This window comes from Amblyomma americanum, chromosome 1, assembly GCF_052857255.1.
Source record: "Amblyomma americanum isolate KBUSLIRL-KWMA chromosome 1, ASM5285725v1, whole genome shotgun sequence".
NCBI lineage: Eukaryota > Metazoa > Arthropoda > Arachnida > Ixodida > Ixodidae > Amblyomma > Amblyomma americanum.
Window position 1 is genome coordinate 350,170,196 of NC_135497.1, and position 25,284 is coordinate 350,195,479.

At 48.2% G+C, this 25,284-nt stretch overlaps 1 protein-coding gene across 1 annotated transcript; it reads right to left on the reverse strand.

Annotated features, from left to right (window-relative positions):
- Positions 1-2,824: 2,824 nt before the first annotated feature.
- On the reverse strand, positions 2,825-5,476 carry LOC144121592 (uncharacterized). The gene is made up of 2 exons (XM_077654882.1): positions 4,406-5,476; positions 2,825-2,851 (listed from the first exon to the last, which is right to left on the reverse strand). The coding sequence occupies exons 1-2, from the start codon at positions 5,474-5,476 to the stop codon at positions 2,825-2,827; spliced, it is 1,098 nt and encodes a 365-aa protein (XP_077511008.1).
- Positions 5,477-25,284: the final 19,808 nt, after the last annotated feature.

Below are 25,284 nucleotides of genomic sequence, written 5' to 3' on the forward strand. Positions count from 1 at the left end.
GAATGCTGGTGTTCAGCTTGATGACCTTCCGCACCAGTTGAGCGTCATCGGCAAGTTGGCTCTTGTGGTTGTGTCTGGCAGGGCTCCGCTTTGCCTGCGCTGCAGCGGCACAGGTCATATTCGGCGTGAGTGTCGCATTCCTCGCTGCGGAACCTGCCGACGGTTCGTTCACCAGGAAGGCCAGTGTCCTCGCACTTATGCCAGTGTAACCGGCCCTGGGAATGGTGACAGGTCTTCCGAGCTATACATGGATGAGGCTGATGCAGAAGAGGCCTCGCAGGCAGAAAAACCCGCTGCGGTACTCACGAAACCCACGCTTTATGTTCAGGTAGCGGCAGAGCCTTGCCCCAGCGTCAGCACAATCCCAAGTTTGAAGAAAGATGCTGGGCAAGAAGCGAGTGCGGCAAAGGAGGTCACACTTTAACTGGCATGTGTGCAAGTTCAACGCGGAACTTTTAGAAAACGAAAATTTTGTAAAAGTGACCACGAAGGAACATAAAAAACTACTTTCAGCGCAGCACTAAAGTTATGCAGTTGAATTAGGGGAGAAGAAACAGCGAGTAAAGAATATGGCGATGGAAAATGCCAGTACACTTCGATATGCTGAGAAGCAAAAAAGAGAAAGAAATGCACAAAGAACTCGATTCTTTGCTTAGCATGGATATCTTTCATCCAGGAATGTACACGAGTGAAATAAAACGTGAAAGGCAGATTGAATCCCTTGACACTGATAGGTACAAGGCAGCACTGATCCGGGCGAGGTCTGAAACTCTGGGCGGGAGACACGCCAACAAAACGAGCGCTGTCCGACAAGAAAAGATACTCGAATCAAAACAAAATACGAAATACCCGCTGAGATCAAAAACGTGATTTTAGAACACTACAAAGAATTGCTTGGCCACACACGCGAAGTGAAAGACGACTTCCTGACCGACTTTTTGCACCAAATGCCAAAACTTCATGGTGAAGTCAGAACACGTCTCGATCAACCCATTACTTTGGCTAAAATTGAACAAGCAATCGACGAACTGCCAAAAGGAAAGTCGCCAGGACCTGATGGCCTAGGCGCTGCATTCTACAAAGCATTTAAGCTCCCGGTCGCCCACATTCTGCTCAGAGTGCTAGTCGAAGCATATGAGCGTAAGCAAGTTCCTCTGTCATTTACCAGCTCGCACATTGTTTTAATTCCAAAGTTTGAGGATCCAGAAAAACTCTTGTTGGTAGGGTCTAATCACCCGATAAGCCTCACCAACGTGGATTACAAAATATTCATGAAAGTACTGGCCAAAAGGCTACAAAGAGTGATAGCAAATCTAGTTGGGCCACACCAGACGTGCCGCATTAAAGGCCACAGCATCGCAACAAACGTACACGTTGTACGGACAGTTTTTGAATGCGGTGACGTGGCAATGATGCAACTGAACCCCGCCAATGCCTTCGACCGGGTTTCGCATGACGCCCTGTTTCTGTTACTGGAACACTCAAACGTTGGCCGCGTCTTGGAGGGCGTTAGAATGGCGTATGCGAACTGCACGACGAGAATTATTGTTCATGGGGAGCTCACTGATAGTAATCGCGTGAGATCGTCACTAAGACAAGGCTGCCCTTTGTGATTCTTATTGTTTGCAGCCTATCTCGAGCCTTTGTTTGGCGATCATAAATACCGACCGTATAAATGGTTTTAGGCTACAGTCAGCGCATGTGAAAATACTAGCGTACGCAGATGACATTGCTCTGTTTTGTTCGTACAGAGAAAGTGTTCAAGAAACTACGACTGTTGTGGAAAAATTCTGTCAACAGACAGGGTGCAAAGTGAACTGGGAAAAGAGAGCTGGGTTTTGGCACGGCGACTAGGACGTCACACCTCAGCACTTTTCACGTTTGCAATGGTCGAACTTGCCGACTCAGTATCTGGGCGTGCCAATCGATTCATACCGTGATCCCACCCACTGCTGGGGCAACGAAGCGGAGAGGGCGAGAGAGAAGACAAATGAATGGCAAGGCAAACCACTGTCAATGTTTTCGCGTGCTTATGTGTGTAATGTGTTCCTTGTTGCCAAGATATGGTATGTCATGAATGTGCTTTCCGCTGCTCGGGTTAGCATCCAGAAAATAAACCACGTCTTTGCAGTTTTCATGTGGTCATCAACGTGAGAAAAATGTCGCCGAACAAATTTGTTTCTTCCAATAAAGGCTGGTGGGTTGGGGCTTGTGCATTATTTTTGCGACAGGTTGTTTCACGCTATTTTTTTCTTCGTGACCAGGGCGACGCCTTCTTGCGGACAGTCATCCAGCCACGACTGCAAAAAAGGCTCCCTCAGTTTGTGGTCTCCTCCAGTGAGAATATGGGTGGCGCAGTGACAGGTTACATGCGCGAAGTAGTCCGGTCGTACAGAATGTTGCACGCGCGTTTTTCAATGAACTACTTGAGCAATGTGTGCAAACGGAAACTCTATAAGGATCTTGTGGATGTGATGATTCCATTGCCAGTGTACCGTTTACCGCACCGTGGAGGCCCTGGACAAGATGTCTTATAACGTGTGAAAAGGATGCCACTTAGACCCTCAGTTAAAACTTTCTTCTTTAAGTTACATTCCAACACACTCCCAGTTAAAACTTGATTGCATGAAAACGGCATTTTAGTTCCTTTGACAAAAAACTGCCCTCTTTGCAAGAAGCCTGAAACAATAGAGAACGTCTTTCTGGACAGTTGGGACCCAATCTTTCATTGGGACGTCCTCCAGAGAACACTGAAAAAGAACTTCCTTTAGACCCATCTGGGATTCGGTTAGTACCAGTTGAAAGTGAGGGCATACCTTTGGATTTAATCATGCTCCTGGGCCTCCACAGCCTGTGGAAAACGAGGATGCAAATTCGACATGCAGATCACAATACACGTCCCGAGCGCGAAAACTTCATAGAAAGGGTGGTGCTCCTTAGAGAAGTATACAGCGCACAGCTCGATCCACCTGAGTGGATTACCTCACTGGACGAACTTGTGTGTTTGAAGAGATTTTAAACCTTTCGTGATAACCAACGTGTCGCTGTCGCATTTTAAAATTTATGTGAAAATTGTTTTGTTTCTATGTCAAATTATGCAATAAAGAAAAAGTTTCATGGCGTAATGGTTTCATAGTGTAATGGATTCCACTTCCAGCCACCGAGCGTGACGGACGTGTAATGACTGGCTCCGTCAGAGCGGCTACAGCGGCGATATCTGGCCGCGGAAACAGGGATTTCACATCGAGAAACGATGATCAGGTCGTACTTCCTAGTCTGCCAACAGGGCGTTTTGTTTTGAATACTCTTTTTCTGATGAAGAAAACATACACTCGCCAAGGTTCAAAGAAAATAAGAATGAATTGACGTTTCGGCGCCCGTACGGGTGCCTTGATCACAAAGAAGCGAAGGACGGGCAGGTGAGCTATATATGGGCAGTTTTTTGAAGGGTGCGCAGGTATATCTCTGGGAGATTGCCACGGGTCCGGTTAATCGTGTTTGGCGTGGATTGAATGCACAATGATTCTATGAGAAGGCGTTTTGGTAATGATTTTTCCTTTGCAATTACACGTGCTGCGTCCCAGTCGATCGTATGGCCAGTTTCTTGATGATGTTGCGCCAAAGCGTTTGAGATAGATTTTCCTTTGGCGACGTCATTTTGGTGCTGTTTGAGCCTTGTCTTAAATTTGCCTGTTTCTCCGATATAGGAAGCGTCGCAATCATGACAGGGGATCTTGTAGATCACGCCTGGAAAGATATCGATGTCAAGAGGGTCCTTGACTCGCAAGAGTCGTTGCCGAAGTTTGCACGACGGGACGTGGGCCACATGAATGTTATAATCTGAAAAGATGCGAGCAAGGTTCTCACTCACACCGTGGGCATACGGAATCGGCACCCGCTTCTTTGCGCATGCGTCAGTTCGGATAGTCGGAGCAGAGGCGCGTCGTTCCTGGGATCGTAGTATTTGGGCTGGGTAACCGTTCCGTATCAGGTCTTGCCTGACCTGTTTCACTTCTGCTGCTCTGCGCTTAGGACTTGAGCATATCCTAAATGCGCGGTTGAACAGAGACGCCGCGACTGAGCGCTTGTGCCCGATGGGATGAGATGACTGAAAGTTTAGGTACCTTCCGGTGTGAGTGGGTTTACGATAGACGGTGGTTTGCAGAGAATGCGGTGAGCGTTCCACGAGGACGTCGAGGAAAGCGATGTGGCCATCCACTTCCTCCTCTAGGGTGAACTGAATGCTTTGCTGGAACGTGTTGAGGTGCGCTAGAAACCTGTGTACGTCTGGCCGGTTGATGACAGAGAAGCAGTCATCGACATAGCGTACAAAAAACTGCGGTGGGGGGTCGAATGAGGCAAGTGCTGCGGATTCTATTGATTCTAAGGCAAGGTTAGCACATACTACAGAAACTGAGGCACCCATGGCTGTTCCGAAAGTCTGTCTGTAGAAGTTCTTGTTGAAGGTGAAATAAGTATTCGAGAGGCAGAATTTTAGGAGTCGGCAGAGGTCGTCGGCTTCAATCGGGGTTCGTTCAGGCAAAGTCGTGTCTTCGTTCAGGGCTTTCTTGCAACACTCCACCGCAAAATCCACAGGCACAGATGTGAACAGAGACTTCACATCGAAAGAAGCCATTACTTGGGTGTCGTCAATGGGCACATTCTTCAGCTTCTCGACGAAGTCGCTTGCATTCCGGACGTGCGTGGCGGTTTTTCCCGCTAGAGGGGCCAGCACCCGGTGAAGGTAGCCAGAGAGCTTGTTCAACGGGGACCGTGTAAAGTCCACAATTGGACGGAGCGGTGTGCCCTTCTTGTGCACTTTTGGTACGCCGTAGATGGCAGGAGCGGCGCCATTGTGACACAGTAGCTTGTTGTAGATATATTGACCGTCGGATGGGGGGACGTATTTGAATACATCAGCGAGAAGCTTCTGAAGTTCAGCTTCTATCTTTCTGGTCGGGTCCCGGTTTATCTTTGTATAGGTATTTTTGTCTTCCAAAAGTGCCGACATCTTTTTTATATATTCAGTCCGATCTAGCACCACGGTGGCGTTCCCCTTGTCGGCCGGAAGGATCACGACTGCCTCATTCTTTTGTAATCTTTTGAGGGCTTCCTTTTCAGGGCGTGGGAGTGCGCTGTCTTTTTCTTTTCGTAACTTTGAAAGTGCTCCGATGGCACGAGAACGTGCTTGGTAGCGTAGGCTGGCGTCAATCTTTCGCACTGCTAGCTCAACGGCACATGTCATGCTTTTCGCATCAGGGACGGGTCCAGTGTTGAAGTTGAGTCCCTTGTTAAGAAGCGAGAGTTCAGCATGGTCTAGCTTGTACGAAGACAGGTTGTGTACGCAAGAGGTTGCTGTCTCTTCTGTCTGCCGCCCTAGGAGCAACCGGAACTTCGTTTCTTGATTCTGCTGTCTTTGTTCCTGAGTGTTCGCTGCCACACTGTTCGCGTAGAGCAGGACATCAAAGGCGTCCATAGCTAGGGTACGTTCTAGTGCCTGTTGAGCGAAGAAGATGTCGTTCTCCAGACGCCTAATCGTTGATCTTGTCTCCAGAATTCTCGCTTGTAGTAGAAGTTTTTCGGCTCGAGCGATAACATTTTCCCCAAACGGGGTACATACCAGAATTGGTAGACGCATGGACTTCGGGACCAACCCATTTGACCCCCCACCGCAGTTTTTTGTACGCTATGTCGATGACTGCTTCTCTGTCATCAACCAGCCAGACGTACACAGGTTTCTAGCGCACCTCAACACGTTCCAGCAAAGCATTCAGTTCACCCTAGAGGAGGAAGTGGATGGCCACATCGCTTTCCTCGACGTCCTCGTGGAACGCTCACCGCATTCTCTGCAAACCACCGTCTATCGTAAACCCACTCACACCGGAAGGTACCTAAACTTTCAGTCATCTCATCCCATCGGGCACAAGCGCTCAGTCGCGGCGTCTCTGTTCAACCGCGCATTTAGGATATGCTCAAGTCCTAAGCGCAGAGCAGCAGAAGTGAAACAGGTCAGGCAAGACCTGATACGGAACGGTTACCCAGCTCAAATACTACGATCCCAGGAACGACGCGCCTCTGCTCCGACTATCCGAACTGACGCATGCGCAAAGAAGCGGGTGCCGATTCCGTATGCCCACGGTGTGAGTGAGAACCTTGCTCGCATCTTTTCAGATTATAACATTCATGTGGCCCACGTCCCGTCGTGCAAACTTCGGCAACGACTCTTGCGAGTCAAGGACCCTCTTGACATCGATATCTTTCCAGGCGTAATCTACAAGATCCCCTGTCATGATTGCGACGCTTCCTATATCGGAGAAACAGGCAAAATCAAGACAAGGCTCAAACAGCACCAATATGACGTCGCCAAAGGAAAATCTATCTCAAACGCTTTGGCGCAACATCATCAAGAAACTGGCCATACCATCGACTGGGACGCAGCACGTGTAATTGCAAAGGAAAAATCATTACCAAAACGCCTTCTCATAGAATCATTGTGCATTCAATCCACGCCAAACACGATTAACCGGACCCGTGGCAATCTCCCAGAGATATACCTGCGCACCCTTCAAAAAACTGCCCATATATAGCTCACCTGCCCGTCCTTCGCTTCTTTGTGATCAAGGCACCCGTACGGGCGCCGAAACGTCAATTCAGTCTTATTTTCTTTGAACCTTGGCGAGTGTATGTTTTCTTCATCAGTATGAATTTTCCCCGCCAGACGGGATTCCGTCGAACCCTAGACTTCATACTCTTTTTCTGCACGTGGACATCAGTGTGCGCCCTTACAGAGTGGAAGAGTTTCGAGATCCGCTCGTTCCGCTGTCTCTCCTTCCGGAAGTTATCGCCCTAAGCGCTTATCGCATGAGCCATGTGTGGGCGGTAACCTTTAAGGACGCTGAGGCTGTGAAGAAGATTGTAAACGTCGGCGAGCTCAATGTGAAGGGTGCCCGATGCCTGGTGATCGACCCCGCCAACTATGATGTCCGAATGAAGCAGCACTGGCGGCTACAGAGCGTACCGGAAGAAGACGTGCGGCTTGCCTTCGAGTCTTTTGGGAAGGTGACCGACGTCTCAAGAGAGCCATGGCGCGCTCAAGGCGTGTCTGAAGATGGCTACGAGGCTGGTGACCCGTAAGTTAAACGCCGGCGTGAAGGTGGACGACCTGCCCCACCAGGTGAGCGTAGCCGGAGAGCTTGCGCTTGTGGTCGAGTCAGGCAGGCCTGCGCTGCTGCGGCACAAGGTATAATCGGCGAGATTGTCGGATTCCACGGTGCGGAGTTTGCCGTCGCTTCGGCCAAGAGAGCCAGTGCGCTTGAACGTACGCCAGCGTCGCAGGGCCCGTGAACAGTGAGGACACGTCTTCACTTCTCATGGAAGAGGCAGATGCAGACAATGCATTGAAAGAAGCGAGTGTTCAAGTAGCGCAGCCGTCTACGTCTACTGTTCCTCAAGCCGAACAGTTAGTGGCACTTCCCAGTAATGGAGCAACGCTTGGACAGCCGGTGGGACCTGCAGTACAAGCGGACGTTGCGCCAAAAGATGAGGCTGCAGCGCGAAAGGAATCTACACTGAGTGTCACCCATCCTGGTGCTGAGCCCATGGACGTTCCCCCGACTGCAACCAGCCTTATGTCCGGAAAGCGTTCACATAAGGACGGCACAGGCATTGAGGCACAGCAGGACCTCAAAGATGGAGACGAGCGTCCTCCTAAACGCCAGGTATGAGGCGGGCGAGCTTTAAACCGCGGCCGAACATTCCGGTCGACTCACGGCAGGCGGGGAAACCGCCTCCGTAGCTTTATCCTGTTAAGCCCGCATTAGCGTTTGTGGGGTCGCGGTGCTTTGTGTGAGGGCAGACACTATAGGATATTGTCCATTATCTTTCCAAATGGCGATTTATTTTCCAGAATCGCTTCGTGTAGCGACTTTAAACGTGCGAGGCCTCGGAACAAGAAGGCGACAGTGTCAGCTTAGTCGCCTTTTCTTAGAAAATGAGCTACACATAATAGCCATTCAAGAAACGAAAATTGCGAGCCAAAAAACGACAGATCGCATGGTGTCCGCTTTCCGTATGCATTTTTATGTTTGCGTGTGCCACTCTGTAGGCGCCTCAGGCGGCTGTGCCCTTTTCATACGAAATAATGTCGAAATAACGGTGCAGTCACTTTTTCTTGTCAAAGCGGCTGCCTCCTGGTTGTTGACTTTCTGCATCTTGGCCTTAACTTCCGAGTTATCTGTGCATACGCTCCGAATGTGGAGTCAGAGAGAAAAGAGTTTTTCGAACGTTTCCAGAACGTTTCCTTAGTTCCACGCTGGTAACGAAAACTCTTTTCCCCGTCTTGACGGGGGCGTAGTTCCCGCAGATCTCCGTTCCGGTGGGGTGGTAGTCTTTGGCTTGAAGCTTGGGCGCCGAGTCAGGCCCGTCTTTGTAGGCGGTTCCTCATTCTCGGCGTTCTCTGAAGTACCTGTCAAGATGCCGTCATCCTCACGAATACGCTTCGCCGCACCGCCGCTGCACACATCCTCACTCGCGTCCATGGGGCCTGTGTCATCCCTGGCAACGGCCCCCAAAACGTCGCCTAAGTAATTCTCTCGTTCGCTCATTTCCCGTGCAGGAGCATGTTCATGTTGTACGGTGGGTGGTGCCTGAACAGTGTTTTCACGGTTTTCAGGCACCCGCTCAGAATTAGACGAGCTGGCCACCGCATCCGTTTCTGTGAGACCCCGTTGGGTTCCTGACGCCTCTTCGGCCTCCGCCTCATCCATTAAGTGCTCCGTGAAGCCATCATCTTTTCCAGGCCCCGCCGCACTTGCGTATGTTTGCACACACTGCCCCTTGTTATGTGCGAAGCGACGGCACAGGCTACAGCGTGGCACCTTGCAATCCCGTCGAATGTGCCCGGTCGACCTGCACCGCAAGCAAAGCGGCAGCCTTCCCGGAACAACAATAAGTGCGAGCTCACCTGAGATTCTCAGCTGGTGTGGAATGTCGTAAGTCTTGACTCCGGCCTTCAGTTTCAAGGTGACGGTACGCGTTGTGGTTCCTTTGTCCCCCACGCATTGATCCCGCCACCTTTCCTTCGTCACGTTCGTCGCATTTACGTACGGGGACAGGGCCTCGTGCGCATCCTCCTCAGGGACGCCGTACAGCACCCAGTGAATCTTAAGCTGAAGGTATTGCTTGTTCGGATCCACGAATATACACTGGCTGTTTTTCACTTTAACATCGCTGGCAGTCAAAAGCTACTTCGTCGCTTCGGCGCTCTTCATGGTGACAGCCCACACATGGTTCATCTGATACGCCCTCAAAGCCAGCACTTCGGGGAGCAAACCTAGACGAACCAGTGACCCGGAAATGTTCGACACGGTAAGGCCTGTACTTCGGATCAGCGTGCATAAAGCTGGCATTCAAAACAATTTTTCCTGTTGGCAGTGTTGGTAAGATGACCTGCTAATCTTCCTAACCAGCAACCAGAAACGGCCACTGGCACCGCTCCGTCGGAGCACATGATAGCACGTCAATACGCTCCGGCGTCCGGAAGTGGAATTCTCATTACACCATGAGACCACATCTGCTGATGCCGGGAATCGAACGCGGGCCTCCTGGGTGAGAGCCAGGTTTCCTAGCCCCTAGACAACGCCGGAACGAGAAGCGGTGCAAGCGGGTGCTCAAGAAACGCCCAAGGCAGTTTAAGTGGTGAAAAGAAAAAAAAAGGAAAAAAGCGCAGGTCGCATTGAGGTTTGAACTGGGATCGCTGGATTCAGAGTCCGGAGTGCTAAACATTACACCATGAGATCTTTTTTTTTGCTTTATTGCCGGTATTTTGGACCACATGAAAAAAAACACTGATTCATACATAAGCACTTCAGATTCATGCATAAGGCTCATGCTAAAATTCCTTCGTCGCCAATAAATATTCAACACGTGACAGCCACTCTGGAATATATTCCATCATCTTTTTCTCCTGAACAAAATTCCTTATGCTCTCTTTAAAGTATTGACGGGCCGGTCTTGCGTCGATATCGGCGTGCCTTACTGCCATTCTGCATTTCCATATGCTGTGTAGGGCAATTAGCATGATCGAATCAAATCGGGTACCGTCATCACTTTCAATTGGCAAGTAGCGAATTCCATGCTCATTGAGAGGAAATTTGTTTTTAATTTGCTTTCGAGCACTTCCTAAAGGAACACAGCATCCCAGCATTGAACAAAAACATGCTCAATTGTCTCCTCATTTCTGAATATTATACAGTGAGTGCTCCAGGGAACGAAAAAACCTCTTTCAGCCATCCACGGTTTGAATTTTGTCTTGTTCTTGCGCTTTCCAGCGTATAAAAATTGTGTTTTTAGAGAAAGGTTTTACTCTGCCGTTAGAATGTGGTAATCTATCAGCACAAGCCGACTTCAGTTCCTCCTCAGCATCCTCTTAAAAAAACATCAGTATAACGTCAAGCATGTGCCTGGAGGACCTTGGCGTGCACTGCGAAGACTGTGAATGCTGTCCTGTCAGCGCCTGTCCCTTCATTATGTGTTCTTTCTACGTTGTCCCGTCTTTTCGCGTTGTTCTTAGAAAACATTGAAGCTGTCCTGTCTTTGACATGACGACCGCTCTGCTGAAATGCAGGGATAAAGCCACAAGCAAAATGAAACAAACGTAAAAATTCTGAGTTTTCAGGTAAGTTCGTGAGCGAAAAAGAGCGGCTGTTTTCGTTTTCTGCCGGCTCTGCTGTCTACGTGTAAAACAAGCTGGACTGATGGTCATGCCATGGATTGCGAAGTTATACGTTCACGACAATGTTACCGGCATAGATTCGACAAGCCTCGTGCCATCTGCTGTGTTCTTGTGTGCTCACCGAAGAACCTTCCAATTTCTTATTTTGGCCTGTATTAACAACGATGCCTTCCGAAAGCGCTAAAATAGGCGCAGTGATTACCACGACAGCTGCATTCCGTGAATAATTTGCGCGTGGCTTTAGCAGCTGATCTCTCGGACAAGCGGAGCGCACATCAAGAGATCGAAGAAACCAGAGCGAAAACACACAGCAGAGGAAGAAAGATGCAAAGATGACGCACCATGCTACCAATTGAATATTTTTGAGACCAAAGCAAACAAATTCATATCTCAAAGCCAACGATCACATCAAGATACATTTCTCTGGAGGCCTAAGGACACAAAAAAATAGAGTGCAAATTTCAGAGTAATCATGAGGCCGTCACCTAACCCTTAAGTAAAAAACCTGCGCACCTGAAAGCCTAGTTTGCATACGCGCTGGTATTTCTCTGAAAGTTATTTGTTAGTTCCTTATGGAACCCGTGTATGCTTCGGTTTTGTGCGGTGGCTGCTTCGTGTGAACGCACTGGGCTGCTCTTACACGGTGTGGCGATGCTGTCATAAATCTGATGGAGGTGACATTATAGAGACCCGCCTACTTTGCGATGTCAGTGCATGTTAAATAACCCCAGGTGGTGGAAATTATCCGGAGCCCTTCACTACGTCGTTCTTCATAGCCTGAGTTGCTTTGGGACGGTAAACCCCATAAAAATAAGCATAAATCTCATGTTCGTTGGTTATCTCTTCTGACCAAGTTATTTCAAAGGAAAACGTACTTTAGTGGGACTGCTGACTGTACGAAATAAATTTTCTTTGCTTTTGCATCAATAAATTCAGTCGGTGTCCGGTGTAACGTGTGTGTGCTTCTTCTCCGTAACATCCTTGTGTGTTTTCTCACTGTTTTCGTAAATTCATCAAACCGCTCTTTGTAATGTTTTCGTGGAAATCATATGTCATCAGAAACAAACCAGAAAGACCGGAACACTCAGGTGGCGGACTTCCAGCTACGATGAAATGGTCGGCAACGAGGATGTTCGCATTTTTCATAGGCATCATCGACAGACGGGCGCGTTTCTTGACACATGAATGTGATTTGCCCAAGCTCATCCACGTTTATCATAGGTCCGTCTACATTACAAAGGCGGCACGACAATTTTCATGGGGACTGTGAGAGAAATAGCGGAGAATATTCTACGTTATCGGTGAAAAGTAAGACTCTGGCACCAATACAAACCGGGAGAGCATTAGGAAGAAATTGGCTTACTGGAGCTGTACGATGAAGTTGAAACGACGTCACCGAATTGAGAAATATGGCATAGCTTTTCAGATAGCCACTAGCGTCAAGTGCTGGCTGCGCACAGGAACTGCGCGCATGCGCAGAGGTAGTCAAGTGGTTTAACTTACTTCGACCCCACTACCGCTACCGAGCCGCCAAGGAACTGCGCATGCACGCGCTGCTTGTGTACAGCTAGCAGCCGCTGGCAGCGTCAAATCCATGCGGTAAAGCTATGCTAAACCTCTCAAATGATCAGACCCAGTGGGCGTGAATCTCGTTCAGCAGACCACGGTCTGAATGTTAATAAGACCAAGGCAGCAAAATAAAATTCAGGTCGGATCGGCTAGGACCAGAACAGGGTTACCAAGAGGCCTTTAGAATATACGCCGAAACGCCAAGAGCTACACTGCCTCGGAAGGCTATGCAGCAGACATGTGGCGGGGGTGGTGATGGGAAAGAACTTTTATTTCATTAAAAGGAAGGGTGACTGTGGGACCGGTTCAAGTTGGTGGTGTCCTCAGTCCACGTCTCAGATGGCTTTAGCCATCCTGCGTGCTTGCCAGGTCAGCCATTGCTTATCGCACAGGCTTGAGCTGGAGAGAGCCGCTTCCCATGAGGAGGTAGTGAGGTGAAACATAGGTGATCGCTAAGATGTGGCACTCCCACGTGGAGGGGTATAGAATGTGTTGGGCGGTGTTGCATGACGAGCAGTGCGAGGGGGTGTACCGGTGTTCTTCCCCTTTCTTTTGCAGTCAGAAAAGCAGCAAGCGAGAACTACGCCATTTTCAAGATTGACTTGGAAGAAGTGTTCATAGAAAACGAGAGACAGTATTGGTTGCGACTTAATTAGTCAGGGTTTCCGGAACTTCAAATCGTATCAGATTTATTATAGCATGTTAGATGGGATTACATAGATTTCAAACAGAAAGAGGTCCCTGAGTGACTATTGGAAAGCGGCACGTAATGTCAATTCCGGCAACGACATTCCTTGCTAGCTCTCAGCAATGACATCACAGGCGGCAGCTACAAGTGATAAAGGGACAAAAGATTTTCTGTACTGGCTCCACTCCACAGCTTTTTCGTGGAGATGGTAAGGCTGTCTCTCTTCTGCTTGTGCAGTAAGAAGGACATTAGAAGACCCCGCGCACGCAATGTGTATGCACACCAATGTTTTTTGGCCTGCAGCGGTACCGCCTCATCCTGGACGTTACCACTGGCCTTCTGAAGGAGTTCATAATCTGGAGAGGGGCGAAACGCTGCCGCTGCGCCAGTCCTACTGCTACGAGGCACAGCGCTCTGGAGGCAAAGCGGGTCTCGGTGGTCCTTCTACCTCCGGCGCCTACATCTTCAGCCCAGCGGACGATGAGCCGTACGACCTTGGCATGCATGCGACGCACAGGATCGTCAAAGTATACTTTGAGGCCGCCGCTTCAAGTGACATTATTGGCTACAATGAAGCGGACCATTAAAATGACGGTACTTAACCACAACAGAGTTGTTCGGGTTAGGGCTGCGGTTCTCTAACATGCGCAGCAAAGCATTCCATGTTCAAGACTCGTACGGAGAGGATGCTAGCGGTAGGTTTACAACTCTAGATGGCGTATCTATGCGACACCATAGCTGCTTAGAGCGAGCGGAAGAACCACTTCAGAATAAGGAAAGCATTGGTTTTGCGAAACCTACCGTGTTTTTTTTGCGTTCTTGTTTTCGTCAATAGGATGAAAAGGGGAAGGAAAGTCGGGGAGATTAACCGGGACAAGAAACTGGTTTCCTACTCTGCACTGGTGGAACAGATTGGGGTGGGGGGGGGAGGGTATGTCGAGCAATTTCAGCTTCGTCTTTACAGTGCAGGCTCTCTGTATCGTTGTCGCATTTGAACGAGAGTCAGCGCAGGAACTCAGTTTTTTTTTTGCTAGGCATACCGGCGCAGTCTTACCCGCTCTTTTATCATTGATCGCCGGGGCTACTTTCTAAAACCGAGGCGCAATCAAAAGCTTCCCGCGGTTTCCGTCAGTGAAGGAACCTTCACAAGACGCGGAACGAGCGCGCCCGACGGAGCCGAATTTTTCCAACAGACGGCATTTTTTTTTCCACTGCACCCAGCTTGCAAACAACACTCGAAGGAGTGATGTCTTAGAGGACAGGGTGACACATGTCCAAGTGCATTTAACTTCGTTTTACCGGATCTGAAGCCAATATGAGCCGCAAGAGTGCCGCGGCGGCGATGCCGTCGCGAGATCCGTTTTAGTTTGCTTCCCCGCATGATACATAAGCAGGCCGGCCGTAGCACTTCTTTGCACATGACAGTAGCGTCTAGCGAAGAACCAGTACGCCAGACTCCCAGAAGGCTACCGAAACACCACTCTATTATTTGAAAAGGGCTCACTCCACTGCCTCGAAGGAAAATCTGATCTCAGCTTCCTTCTTGATCCTTTCGCGCTGCGGGAGTTAGGGATTGCTTCTCTGTTGAGGAAGATCGTAGACATCGTCCTCGAAGCTGCACCAAAGGCCATCGCTGCCTGACACTTCTCTTCGCGCCTCAAGGAACCGAATGTGTTATGGCCGCTTTCGTTTTTGGTCGCTGTCCCAAACTTGACCTCGTCAAACCCACCGGCGCGCCGATACCGTTGGACACACCAAACACACTGCTAAGCGGTCCGACCCACGCCGTGAAAAGCAAAAGCAAACTGCAATAGGCGCCTCTGTAGCACAGCGGGCCCGCAGCGGGCAGCGAGGAGGTTGTAGAACGGGGAAGTACAATCACTTCAACGCGGACCTATCCAAATCGATCTAGGCTCCGCAGGGCCGTGCGCACTGCGCTGCGAGACATCGTTCAGCGGGCCGTGTGCCTGAGCTTCGGCGAAGGTTAGCGCGTACCGGCATCAAAACTTGGTCGCGCCTAAGCCGACGAATCGCCCTGAGAAACGCTCCGTGCGGGCCCGGCTGGAGGTGTAAAAAATTTTAGGCACGTCTCAAGCCCAGAAATTCCGGACTAGCGCATTTTTCAACGGGAAATAGTTTATGAACGCATTTTTTTTCACACATAGTAATATTTCACCCTAGCAATTCAACATATCTACAGATCTCTCGTCGGCAAGCTTCCATTTTTTTTGCTATTAACGTTTTTGCTATAGCCGAAAACATTCCCTGTATGTTTTCTCTGGCGGACATAACCACTCGATGCGAGCGATGAACAAACTTTAATACAAAGATTTGGCTACGTATCACAATAATAGACCATTACCTTCAATATTTATCTTAGCAGTGCCCCACATATTCCCCAGATGCCTCACAATTGAAATTGATGTCTAAGAATCCTGCACATTGTGCGATTCTCGATAGTTCTGGTGGTTATGCGCACTAATTGCAATTTACCGCGTCGAATGGATGCGTCCAGTCATTTAACTTCAGTCCAATTGGTGAGAAAACATGCTTCATCGATGAACCAGCGTAGCGAAATACCACAGGAACGTGAAGTGGGCACACACGATACGCTCTGTATGTGTTTAAAAACAAAATAAGAATTTAAAAGCAAAAGTTATGCGTTATAGTTTCGCGCGTGCGCATTTATAACCCACGTTCCAAGCGGCTCCAGGACAAGCGTCTGTTCGGCCAGGCCTTTCTTAAACCGCCCTTACTCTGCTCCCCATAGACTACTGCATCACACAGGCAGATTAGCGCATATGGTTCTGTCGAGAAAAGAGCAGGCTCGTTCACTCTCTAATTCACAATGATGTGGAATTTTGCGATGGGTTTTGCTTAATACCACGTTTGATTGCAGGGGTAGCCACTACGCAGAGTTCACGAAGTGATATTCTTTTTTGGGCAGGGAGACCAATAGCATATGTTTCTGCGGCTGTCATTCAGTGTCTGTATAATCCCTCTAAATAAGTTATCCTTGTTTTTTATCATGATTTTCGAACCCTTCAATTTTGTACTGCCGCAGGAAATATCAGCTGTGAATACCCAGGTGTCTCGATATAACTGTTTCTAACCTGTATTTTCGCAAAGTCTCTCATTCATTCCCCCTGTCTTCCCAATCCAAGCCCGTTATACTTAGTGGTGCGGGCAGGGACACTATTTTTTGTTCTTTTTTTATGTCCTACAATAATTTTCGTCTTCCCATTCCGACTTTTTCTTCACCCTCTTGTTCAGCACATCCGCCATGTGAGGGGCTAGACCTGGTCGACAATCAACGTCCCGAGGGCCCTGAGGGTAAGATAAAGTTAACCTTTTGCTTTTTGCGCTCTCACAGGGTCTAGTGGTACAGGAGATCCAGCAAGTGTTTGACTCAAGGCTCACCCAGGTCATCCGGCACTGCAGGGTCCCAGATATCATTGAATTCGAGTGGATGCTGGGACCCATCCCGGTCGAGTGAGGCACTTGAATTTGAAGCGATCGACTCCAAGGCTTAGCAAACGAACTCCGCATTTAGCTTGCCTTTGGCTTATAGGGGAGCCCCGTAGAAATCTCGCCTCTAGAGGCTTATTTATGCTTTCATACGTGCCGATATGCACCGAAATACAATAATAGCTCTCACTAATTGCCCAGGCCAGGAATCTCGCTTCTGAGCTATAGAAAATTATAAATATAATGCCGGTTAAGAATGGAGCGGCAACCGCAGGTAATACCGTTTGCACGCTTGACACGAATGCTCGAGCGCGTGTCTTCCACTGACATTATTGGCGCTGGGCTTCGGCCGCTGGGTCTGAGACAATATTTGAGTGGAAGCAGGGCGCGAGCTTGCTCTAACCGCCGCAGACACACCACACAGTGCGGTGTGGTCTTGGACTCAGGGCCCAGCGCTCAGGCCTTCCAATCCTAAGAACATGCACCCCGAGGACGACGGAGAACGAAGGACAGCCCGAACCAAAGCCCTGCATAAGCTCTACGGCAACAGTCCCTAGGTAACCTACGTGGACGCGGCAGCGTGCTCGTCGGGCTTCCGCATGGTTCTCGCCGTCGCTAATTCTCAGGCCCGACTATTCGCATCAGGATCCGTCACAACAGACTCATCGGAAATTGCAGAGGAAGCGGCCATTCCACACGCTCTTGCCTCCACCTCTGGCACCAAAATTATCTCCGACTCAAAATCCGCCTTATCCAATTTCTCCAAAGACCTGATATCCCGCACCGCGGCTCGGCTTCTACGCTTCTGGCACCGCACCCACCCCGTAACCCTTATCTGGACCCCCGCACACGCACACCTCCCGTGTAACGAGGAGGTCCACTCCCTCGCCCGAGGTCTCACTTTCCGGGCTAGAGTTGGACCTCCTCCGCCATCCCGGGAGCGTCTACTTACGTTCAAAGATATTCTTGCCTACTACCGAGATACCCGGCGCGTTTACGCACCGCCGGCTCCCTCCCTAACCTTTATCCAGGCCTCCCACTGACGCCGACTCCAGACACGAACTGCTCCCTACCCTATTCTCATTCATGCACGCTACCCCGATCAATTCCTTTCTTCTTGTAAGCTCTGCGGGAAACTGGGAGACTTCCTTCATGTCCTCCTCACATGTCCTGCCTTCGCACACCCTCCATCACCCACCACGGCGGAGTCATACTGGGAGACTCTCCTGGCCAGCTCCTCTGCTGCTGACCAGCGCCGGATAATTACCGACGCCCTGAAGCGGATAGCCCTCCAAGGGCTGTCCTTTGCCCTGTAAGGGCAGCCCCCTAAGGGTTGCCTCGTGCCATGTTAGGGGGTTTGCGCCCCCCTCCCCCCTCGGTATTTTGCAATAAATGTTTCCACCACCACCAAAACCACCACCGCTCAGGGGCTGTAATATAAGCGCAGGACGCGCAATCGAGCGTTCCTGTTAAGCGTGCTGTCGCAGGTAAATTCAGTGTCGTAGACAGTGAGCAAGCTCTTAAAGCCATACCGGGCAGAGATGCCCTGATTATTTCCTTTTTGAGCGCCCTTCACCCCGTCCCCACTTCCCACGAATGAAATAATTATGGCAGCCGGCTGATATAAAAAGAGACTTAAAGTAGCGCAAAGCCACTCAACAGACTTCGGTGTTCTTCTAGAAGCGGATGCACTGAATGGCAGAGGGTACACACGCCGTGCCAGAACTGAAAGCGAGCTACCACTATTACCGTCTGGCGGCTTGTTGCAGCTATCGAAAGAAGCTATCCGTGTATTTTCATGCCGTATGCGTCCGTGCTTTTTTAAAAAAAAACTTTACGGGCCAGCTACTTGTTAAAAATTTCGAACACCCGAGCGGCTGCTTCCTTACTTTATGTTCTGATTACTATATGAAGTGCGCGGTATTGGCAATAGACGTCGAAACCTGGGGCAGCGATCCCTTCGATATTGTAATTTTTTATTTATTTATATTTAAGCATACTCTTGGCCGTGAGAATATAACAGTGATGGGACATAACACGAAAAGACTAACATGATCACTCGCAAATACTGCACATAAAAATAAAGAGTTCTCCATATTCCACAAAACTCCCATTTCATGCAATGTAATCGATTGCACATTATAATGTTTCGAGTAAACACCCAATTAGCACAGGTCATCGGCCCAGTATTCGAACAGGATAGTCCCATCCTCGTCCTTTGTAGGGCCAGCTCTTTGCCAATACAGTTCCAATGTTGGGCCAATTACTGGTGCTTCTTGGGTATGGTTAAAGAATTGATCCCTTCTAAACACAAGTGCAATGAAATCACACAAGAAAAAAAAAAGAAACAAATATTAAGCAATTATAAACCCCCAAGTGCAAAGGCAGAGGTATTACATTTTTAACGTCAAGTTTTCTGTTGGCAATAAATCTTTTCAAATGCAGTTGAACTACTTGGCTTTAGTAAGAATTAGAAGAAAGTAAGAATTAGCGTATACTTTATTAGGGGCGCTTGGCAACGATATTCATTACTTGCTGTTAGGTTTTAACTCGTTTCAGGGCTAAGTAACAGGAACTATTGATAATGATAGAATTTCTTGAAAGCTGAACTAATAACTTTGATCTGGTCAACGGCCGACGTTTGGCAAGAGGTGGCAGGTAAAGCAGACGCAGCATCTCTGTGACAAAGTCAATGCGTGTATCCAGACATTGAGCCTAGCGGCTCTTCTTTTCAAGGTTTTAAATAATCCATGCACGTTCTACAGGATCCCATATAGTGTTGTAATATTAGAACGTCGGTCGTAAATATGCAAAATAGCTGTTAATTTGACAAATTGCGAGGCATGTTTAAATCTTCGACGCAAAAAGCTAGTTTCTTTACCTAAACAAATTTTCGAAACGCGCTTTTATCTGCTTAAATCCCGAAAAATTATGGTTTGGTTTATGGTTTATGGGGGTTTAACTTCCGAAAGAGACTCATGCTATGAGAGACGCCGTTGTGAAGGGCTCCGGGAATTTCGACCACCTGGGGTTTTTTGACGTGCACTGACATCGCACAGTACACGGGCCCCTAGAATTTCCGAGAAATTATGAGCTGAGCCCATAACTGTCCTGCGCTCTGCGTCCAGTGTACATATGTTTCTTTCTTATCCGTGTTTTTTTTTCGAGCATCTAAAGGTATGAACGTCCACCATTACAGTAATCATAGATACCCTCGTTGTTGTTCGTGACCCCCAGAGCCGCTGTTTTTTCGTCATTTATCTTAAATTCCAAATGTTCGCATCAATTTTCAACTGCTCTGAGAGCATCAATAAGCGCTTAATGGTTATCTTTATTAGTTATACTGTGGAGAAGAAAGCCGTCGGCGAAAAGTCGTAATTCAACAAACTACAGAAAAAGCGTAATTCAACAACCTCGCTTCCGTTTTGGCCGCTCCGGTTGCTGCAAGGATAACGTCTTGGCCAACTGCCAAAATGCCAACTTGAAAAATTCTCAACCAAGTGTCGTGGAGCGACTAATAAAAAGAAAAGCATAGACCACTTGTCTACAGTCTTTGTCTATTCATAATGGTTATGCCATGCAGCGTCAATTCTGGATACTAACCATTTAAACCAATTCGACGGAGGCCAGGGCGAAAAAAATGGACGAACTGATCTTCTTGAAACATGAATAAAGAACAGGAGGAAAATTGCAATCGTTGCAAAAAGTTGCCGCGGAATGTGAAGCCAGTTGCAAACATTAGGAGTTTTGTTCAAGTTTAACTCCCTTCACGCCTCAACCAAAATTATGTGACGCCGCATGTTCCTCGAACAGTCCCGTAATGCTGCAACGACCACTTAGCGGACTAAGCTTAGCCCACTGACTTTCGGAAACACCAACTGCGGAGAAGTTTTACCATCAACAGGGTACATGCTAGATTCCCCGAGGTTTTTGCTCGAAGCCAAACAGTTAACAACTGACGCCCCGCTCAGACAACGCTGCCCCAAACTAGACTAGGCCGCTCCACAGGGAGAAATCAAGCATTCGCTGGCAGCTATCCATCACAAGTCTGCACCGGGATCTGTTAGTTTGGCAATATGCCCTTTTTGAAACGTTGGGCCTACAGCAACCATTCCTTGGAAGCACATAACGGCCCGTAGTAATACATTCCCGCTATTAGAGCGAAAGCTCTACTTCACGACAGAAGCAGCAACAGCCGGCCCATCGCTGAAGCCTTGACCTTGGCCTTGAATAAATGAATAAAATAAATATTGCGGCGACTGGGATTCGAACCCGTGACGGCGCGAACATATCCGCTTCGCTGGCCACTGCACGAGAGCACTATGCTATCGCCACAGTATTTATTTTCTTGATTGCATATAAAAATTGCCTCAAAGGAAAATCTGAATGTGCTTGCGCCACAAAACACTAGGCTGTGTAATACGAGTCCACCATACCCCCGCAAGTCCCCACATTCCCAAACATCAAAATTCTGGGAGGCACATGCATCCAGATAGGGGAGTCAGCTAGGCGGCTCTTCCTGGGCACCATATACTAACCGCACCAAAGCGCACTGCTCACGGAACAAAGATTTCGACGACCTTGGTGATTCGGCGTGGCGGTCCATAATGCTGCTCTTGCAGAGGCTCAGGTCTCGTGTTAAACTGCAACACGCTCTCCTGGTGTACATCGTCGTCTTCAACAACTACCATCTGCGGCGCGAAGAGATCACATAAGCTTAACCTCGTTCAGAGCTTATAACCTGACTCTAATATCATCTCCCGACGTACCGACGACCCAGCAAAGCAAAACCATGAGTCAATCAGGCTAAACGCATGTTTTCGCAAGTCTACTCGGTTTAACTGCGTAAAATCTTACCGTTTTTTTATAAATGCAAGGACGGTTTGTGCTATAAAGCCTAGCAAGCCTTCCTTTTCAGTGGATTATTTTCTTTCAAGCTCTTACGGTTACGTGCGTTTTCAATCTTCATTTTGCGCACAGTTAGCTTATATGGCATAGAGTACTTGTTTCCTTCTTCCGACTTTGATATCCCTTTGACGCACTTCGCATGTGATCTTCGCTTGAGCCTCGATTTCCTAAAAGCGCAAGGAAATAGCTGGTATTCCTACGAGTGAAACCCGCATCGTGCATTTAATAAAATAGTGCTTCTTTGAAACGTCACTTTCCTTGCAGGAGTCGACGAAGCAAGTTCGTGGCCCGCGAGATCGTTACGCGTTTCATGACGAACCTTCTCAACGATGGGGTCTTCTACACGGACTCCAACAGTCGAACAACGATCGAGAGGAGGTACTCACGCGAGCTACGAGCGGCGGAACCTACGTGGAAACGGTCAGACGACCGGCAAGGATTTGTAGGCCGACTGGCTGACGGCATCACGCACATGCTGATAGCGAAGAGCACGCGAGGCCTTGTGCATTATTATGACTCCTATTTAACAGTCACGTACTTCGCATCTATCTTTGTCGAAAGCAACTCTCAGTTTTGCAATCAAGCTTCAAGAGCACAGCACTTCGATCGGTAGAGGAGGTCAAGAGGTTTTGGAAAATAGCGTAAACATTATGTGGTCAGATGGGTTGGTGGCGCTCACGCCATAATGCACAATTTAGCGGGTTAGTACTAGCTGTTTTCCAAAATTTGTTTTCTATGACGAGCTCTTTATTGAGTCTATTTCGCGACGCGCCACCTAACCGAAAAGCGCAACATAAAAGTTGAATTCTCGTTGTTGCCCGGATGAGGATGAAGCCTTTACGCAGGTATTCGCGCGGAAGTTTTGCGCTTGCCTAATGAACTTTTAAACTACATACCCTTCGAGCTTCTCCACCAAGTATTGGTCCGGGCCGTGACATTAGCCTGGAATAACCCGGTATCCAGTGGCTTTTAATCAATTATCGAAGGATTACAGCGAATGCAACATCCACCTTTTTCGACGCCGCGCGTGCATTTCTCAGGAGGGTATGTATGAACAGTGCTAGTTCGCGACATCAGCGTTGGTGTATGTGATCTGGCGGCGGCCTATACACGTTTCTATCGTGAGGAGCGCCATCTTACAAAGCAAGCCTCAAACCAGGAATCAAAAAGCCAGCAGAAGCACACTGGCACCGAGAGTAACATACATCCCAGTGTTGCCCGGTCGCTTTGGACTGCTCCGAGTGGTGAAACTTGCTGCTGGCGTGCATGTGCGTGATAGTTTTCGATGTCGAAAAGCTACAAAACTTCTTCTGGACAGCACTGTGCTGTTTAAGGATGCACCAGTAACAAAAAAAAAAAGAAATGCGGCGAGAAAAGTGCTTTGCACAACTCACGCCGTTCTTCAAGAAGATTGCGGGTGCAACATGTTTTTGTTGCACCGATTTCCCGCGGACCCTCATCTGAGGCAGCGTTGGATAAGTGCTGTGAATCGAAAAGATTTCATCCCTTCAGAGTCTTCCCGCATATGCTCCCTTCATTTTGTTGATGGGAAGAGAAGGGACAAAAATCCGGAACCTATGCTTCGCCTTGGCTACCGAAGAAAGGTAAGACGTGCAGCGAGTAGTGCAATAACGGCTCGCTGAATGCTACCAAACTTTTATTGCAGGTTGTGGAAGAGAGACGACGAATAAATAAACAGGAGCCTGTTGTGCCCAAAAAGGCGTGTTAAGACGCGGCGTACTAGGGAGACAATGATAATAGAGTGCTTGTTTTCAGCGAGCAAAGAATCTCTATGTGGGACCAGCTTCCATGCGAAGCCCTCCCCAATCAGCCGGGCTGAATGCGGCGAGTGGTTCTCCGATACAAGAACCACCGCAAACGGTAAAAACTTCATATCCTGCCATTTGCTCCTTTTTGTTTGCACCAACGATCACCGTGGTCCTATGAATTCACAGATTATTACCGCACACTTGCAGCCTGGAACGGACTCAAATGCTTTGAAAATGCTCTGCGATGCCGCCCTAGTAATGGTAGGCGTTCTTTTCGTTGCCCTAGAGCAAGTTAACTTAAGAGTGAAACTGCAGAACATCTGACACGCGGTGTTCAGTGCCAGTGGAGGCTTGAACCCGTGTGTCCAACGAGGCGGAGCTTTGATGACCGTTTGCCTAGTGTGGCAGCGATATAGCCGTAGAATAATCAGCCCGGGAGGCTTTTCTTTTACCAATGTCCGGGCATTTGCAGTGCTCTTTGCCACACGATCTTTTTCCCGCCCGTCTTCGGACTGGAGTGACCGTTAACACGAACTCACCGCTATCACCTGTCTATCCACTTTTCTAAAACTGCATATTACGTATATTAGTCACAAAGACATTTGCACCTACTCTGTTTTAACCATGTAATCAGTATGTGTTCCCATTTTGCGATATTCCAAGCATGAAGCTTTTAAGAATAAATGTGAAATGTAGTTACGTCTATTCATATCCTCGTATGGTAGATAGCACCTTCTTTTAAAACTAACTGGACTCAACAGATATTTTCGTTTGCAAAACATTGCAGTCTATATTAAGGAACTTCAGCTCAATCTCTCCTCGCAGGCATCAAAGTATGAAATCATCATTTCAGACCAGCTAGCAGAGGAACTGAAGATCAGCGAAACTGTGAGTAAACAGGTGTCGGGACTGACTTGCAGGCCTTTTGGAATGGTTTCTGTAGTGCACATGCATAGACTTGTCCAACGAGTATGCCACATTTGTGCGCTATATATTTGTGGTGGTAATGTCAAACCTTTTTATTTTGAACAAAAAAGACAACGGTGCAAGTCTCTGGCAGCATTGGCAATGAGGCAAGCTCTTCTATGCAACTTGCAGATAGAGTAAGTAGAGCAACTGTCGTTCTTTACAATCGAAGCACTTACTTTTTTCAAATCTAACTGTACCCAAGAGGTTTTCTGTGGTAATTCTCATCAGACATTGCTCTTTATTTTAAGAAACGTAGTTCAGCTTGATCTCTCCTTCCAGGAATCTGAGGACAAAATCGCTGTTTGTGCCCAGCCAGCACCGGAAGTGCAGACCAGTGAAATGGAGAGTGAACAGGTGACGAGACTTGCTTGCAGACTTTTTTGCAATAGTTTCAGTGCTGCACTTGCATTTACTTCAATTATCAGCGTGCCACATATGTGCTCTATATATTATTGGTCATAATGCGAAACTTTGTTTTGGGCAAAACAGACACCCGTGGCAGTTTCTGACAGCTTCAGGAGTGAGGCAAGCTCTTCCATGCCACATGCAGATGCAGTAAGTATAGTAACTGTTGCAGTATAGCTTCCTAAGCAATCCCACATTAGAATAAGTGGTACATGCCTGTTGTTTTGACAGAATACTGCATCTTTGGTGATGTTTAATGCCTCTTTAGCTTGTACAATGTAATATTGCTATTACATTTCAAATTATGCAGGCAGCATAGGTTACTACACATGGTATCTTCGACATTGTTATTGCGCTACTCATGGTTTACGCAAACAAGAACAACACATACAGACGACACATACAGATGTGTCGTTCTTGTTTGTGTAAACCATGAGTAGCGCAATAACGATATCGAAGATTACAAACCAACTAGGCCCATCTGAAGCTCTTTGTACACCTGGTAGCTTAGAAGGAGACTATCAGAGGAATGCTACAGATGTGGCAAGTGAAATATAGTGTCATTATAGCATATCCACACTCTTTACTAAGGACGCACAGTCAAGGCTGTTAAATCAAAGCTTACATTGTCCATTTTTGCTTTACTAGTGATTATAGGGGCCCAAAAGTCGACTTAAAAAACTTTGTAATTCAATCTTGGAGCTCGACGTCCTTTCCCAGGCAACGCGAACACCTCTGCTGTCTAGCCGGAATACACAGCAGTCTCCGTGGTAGCA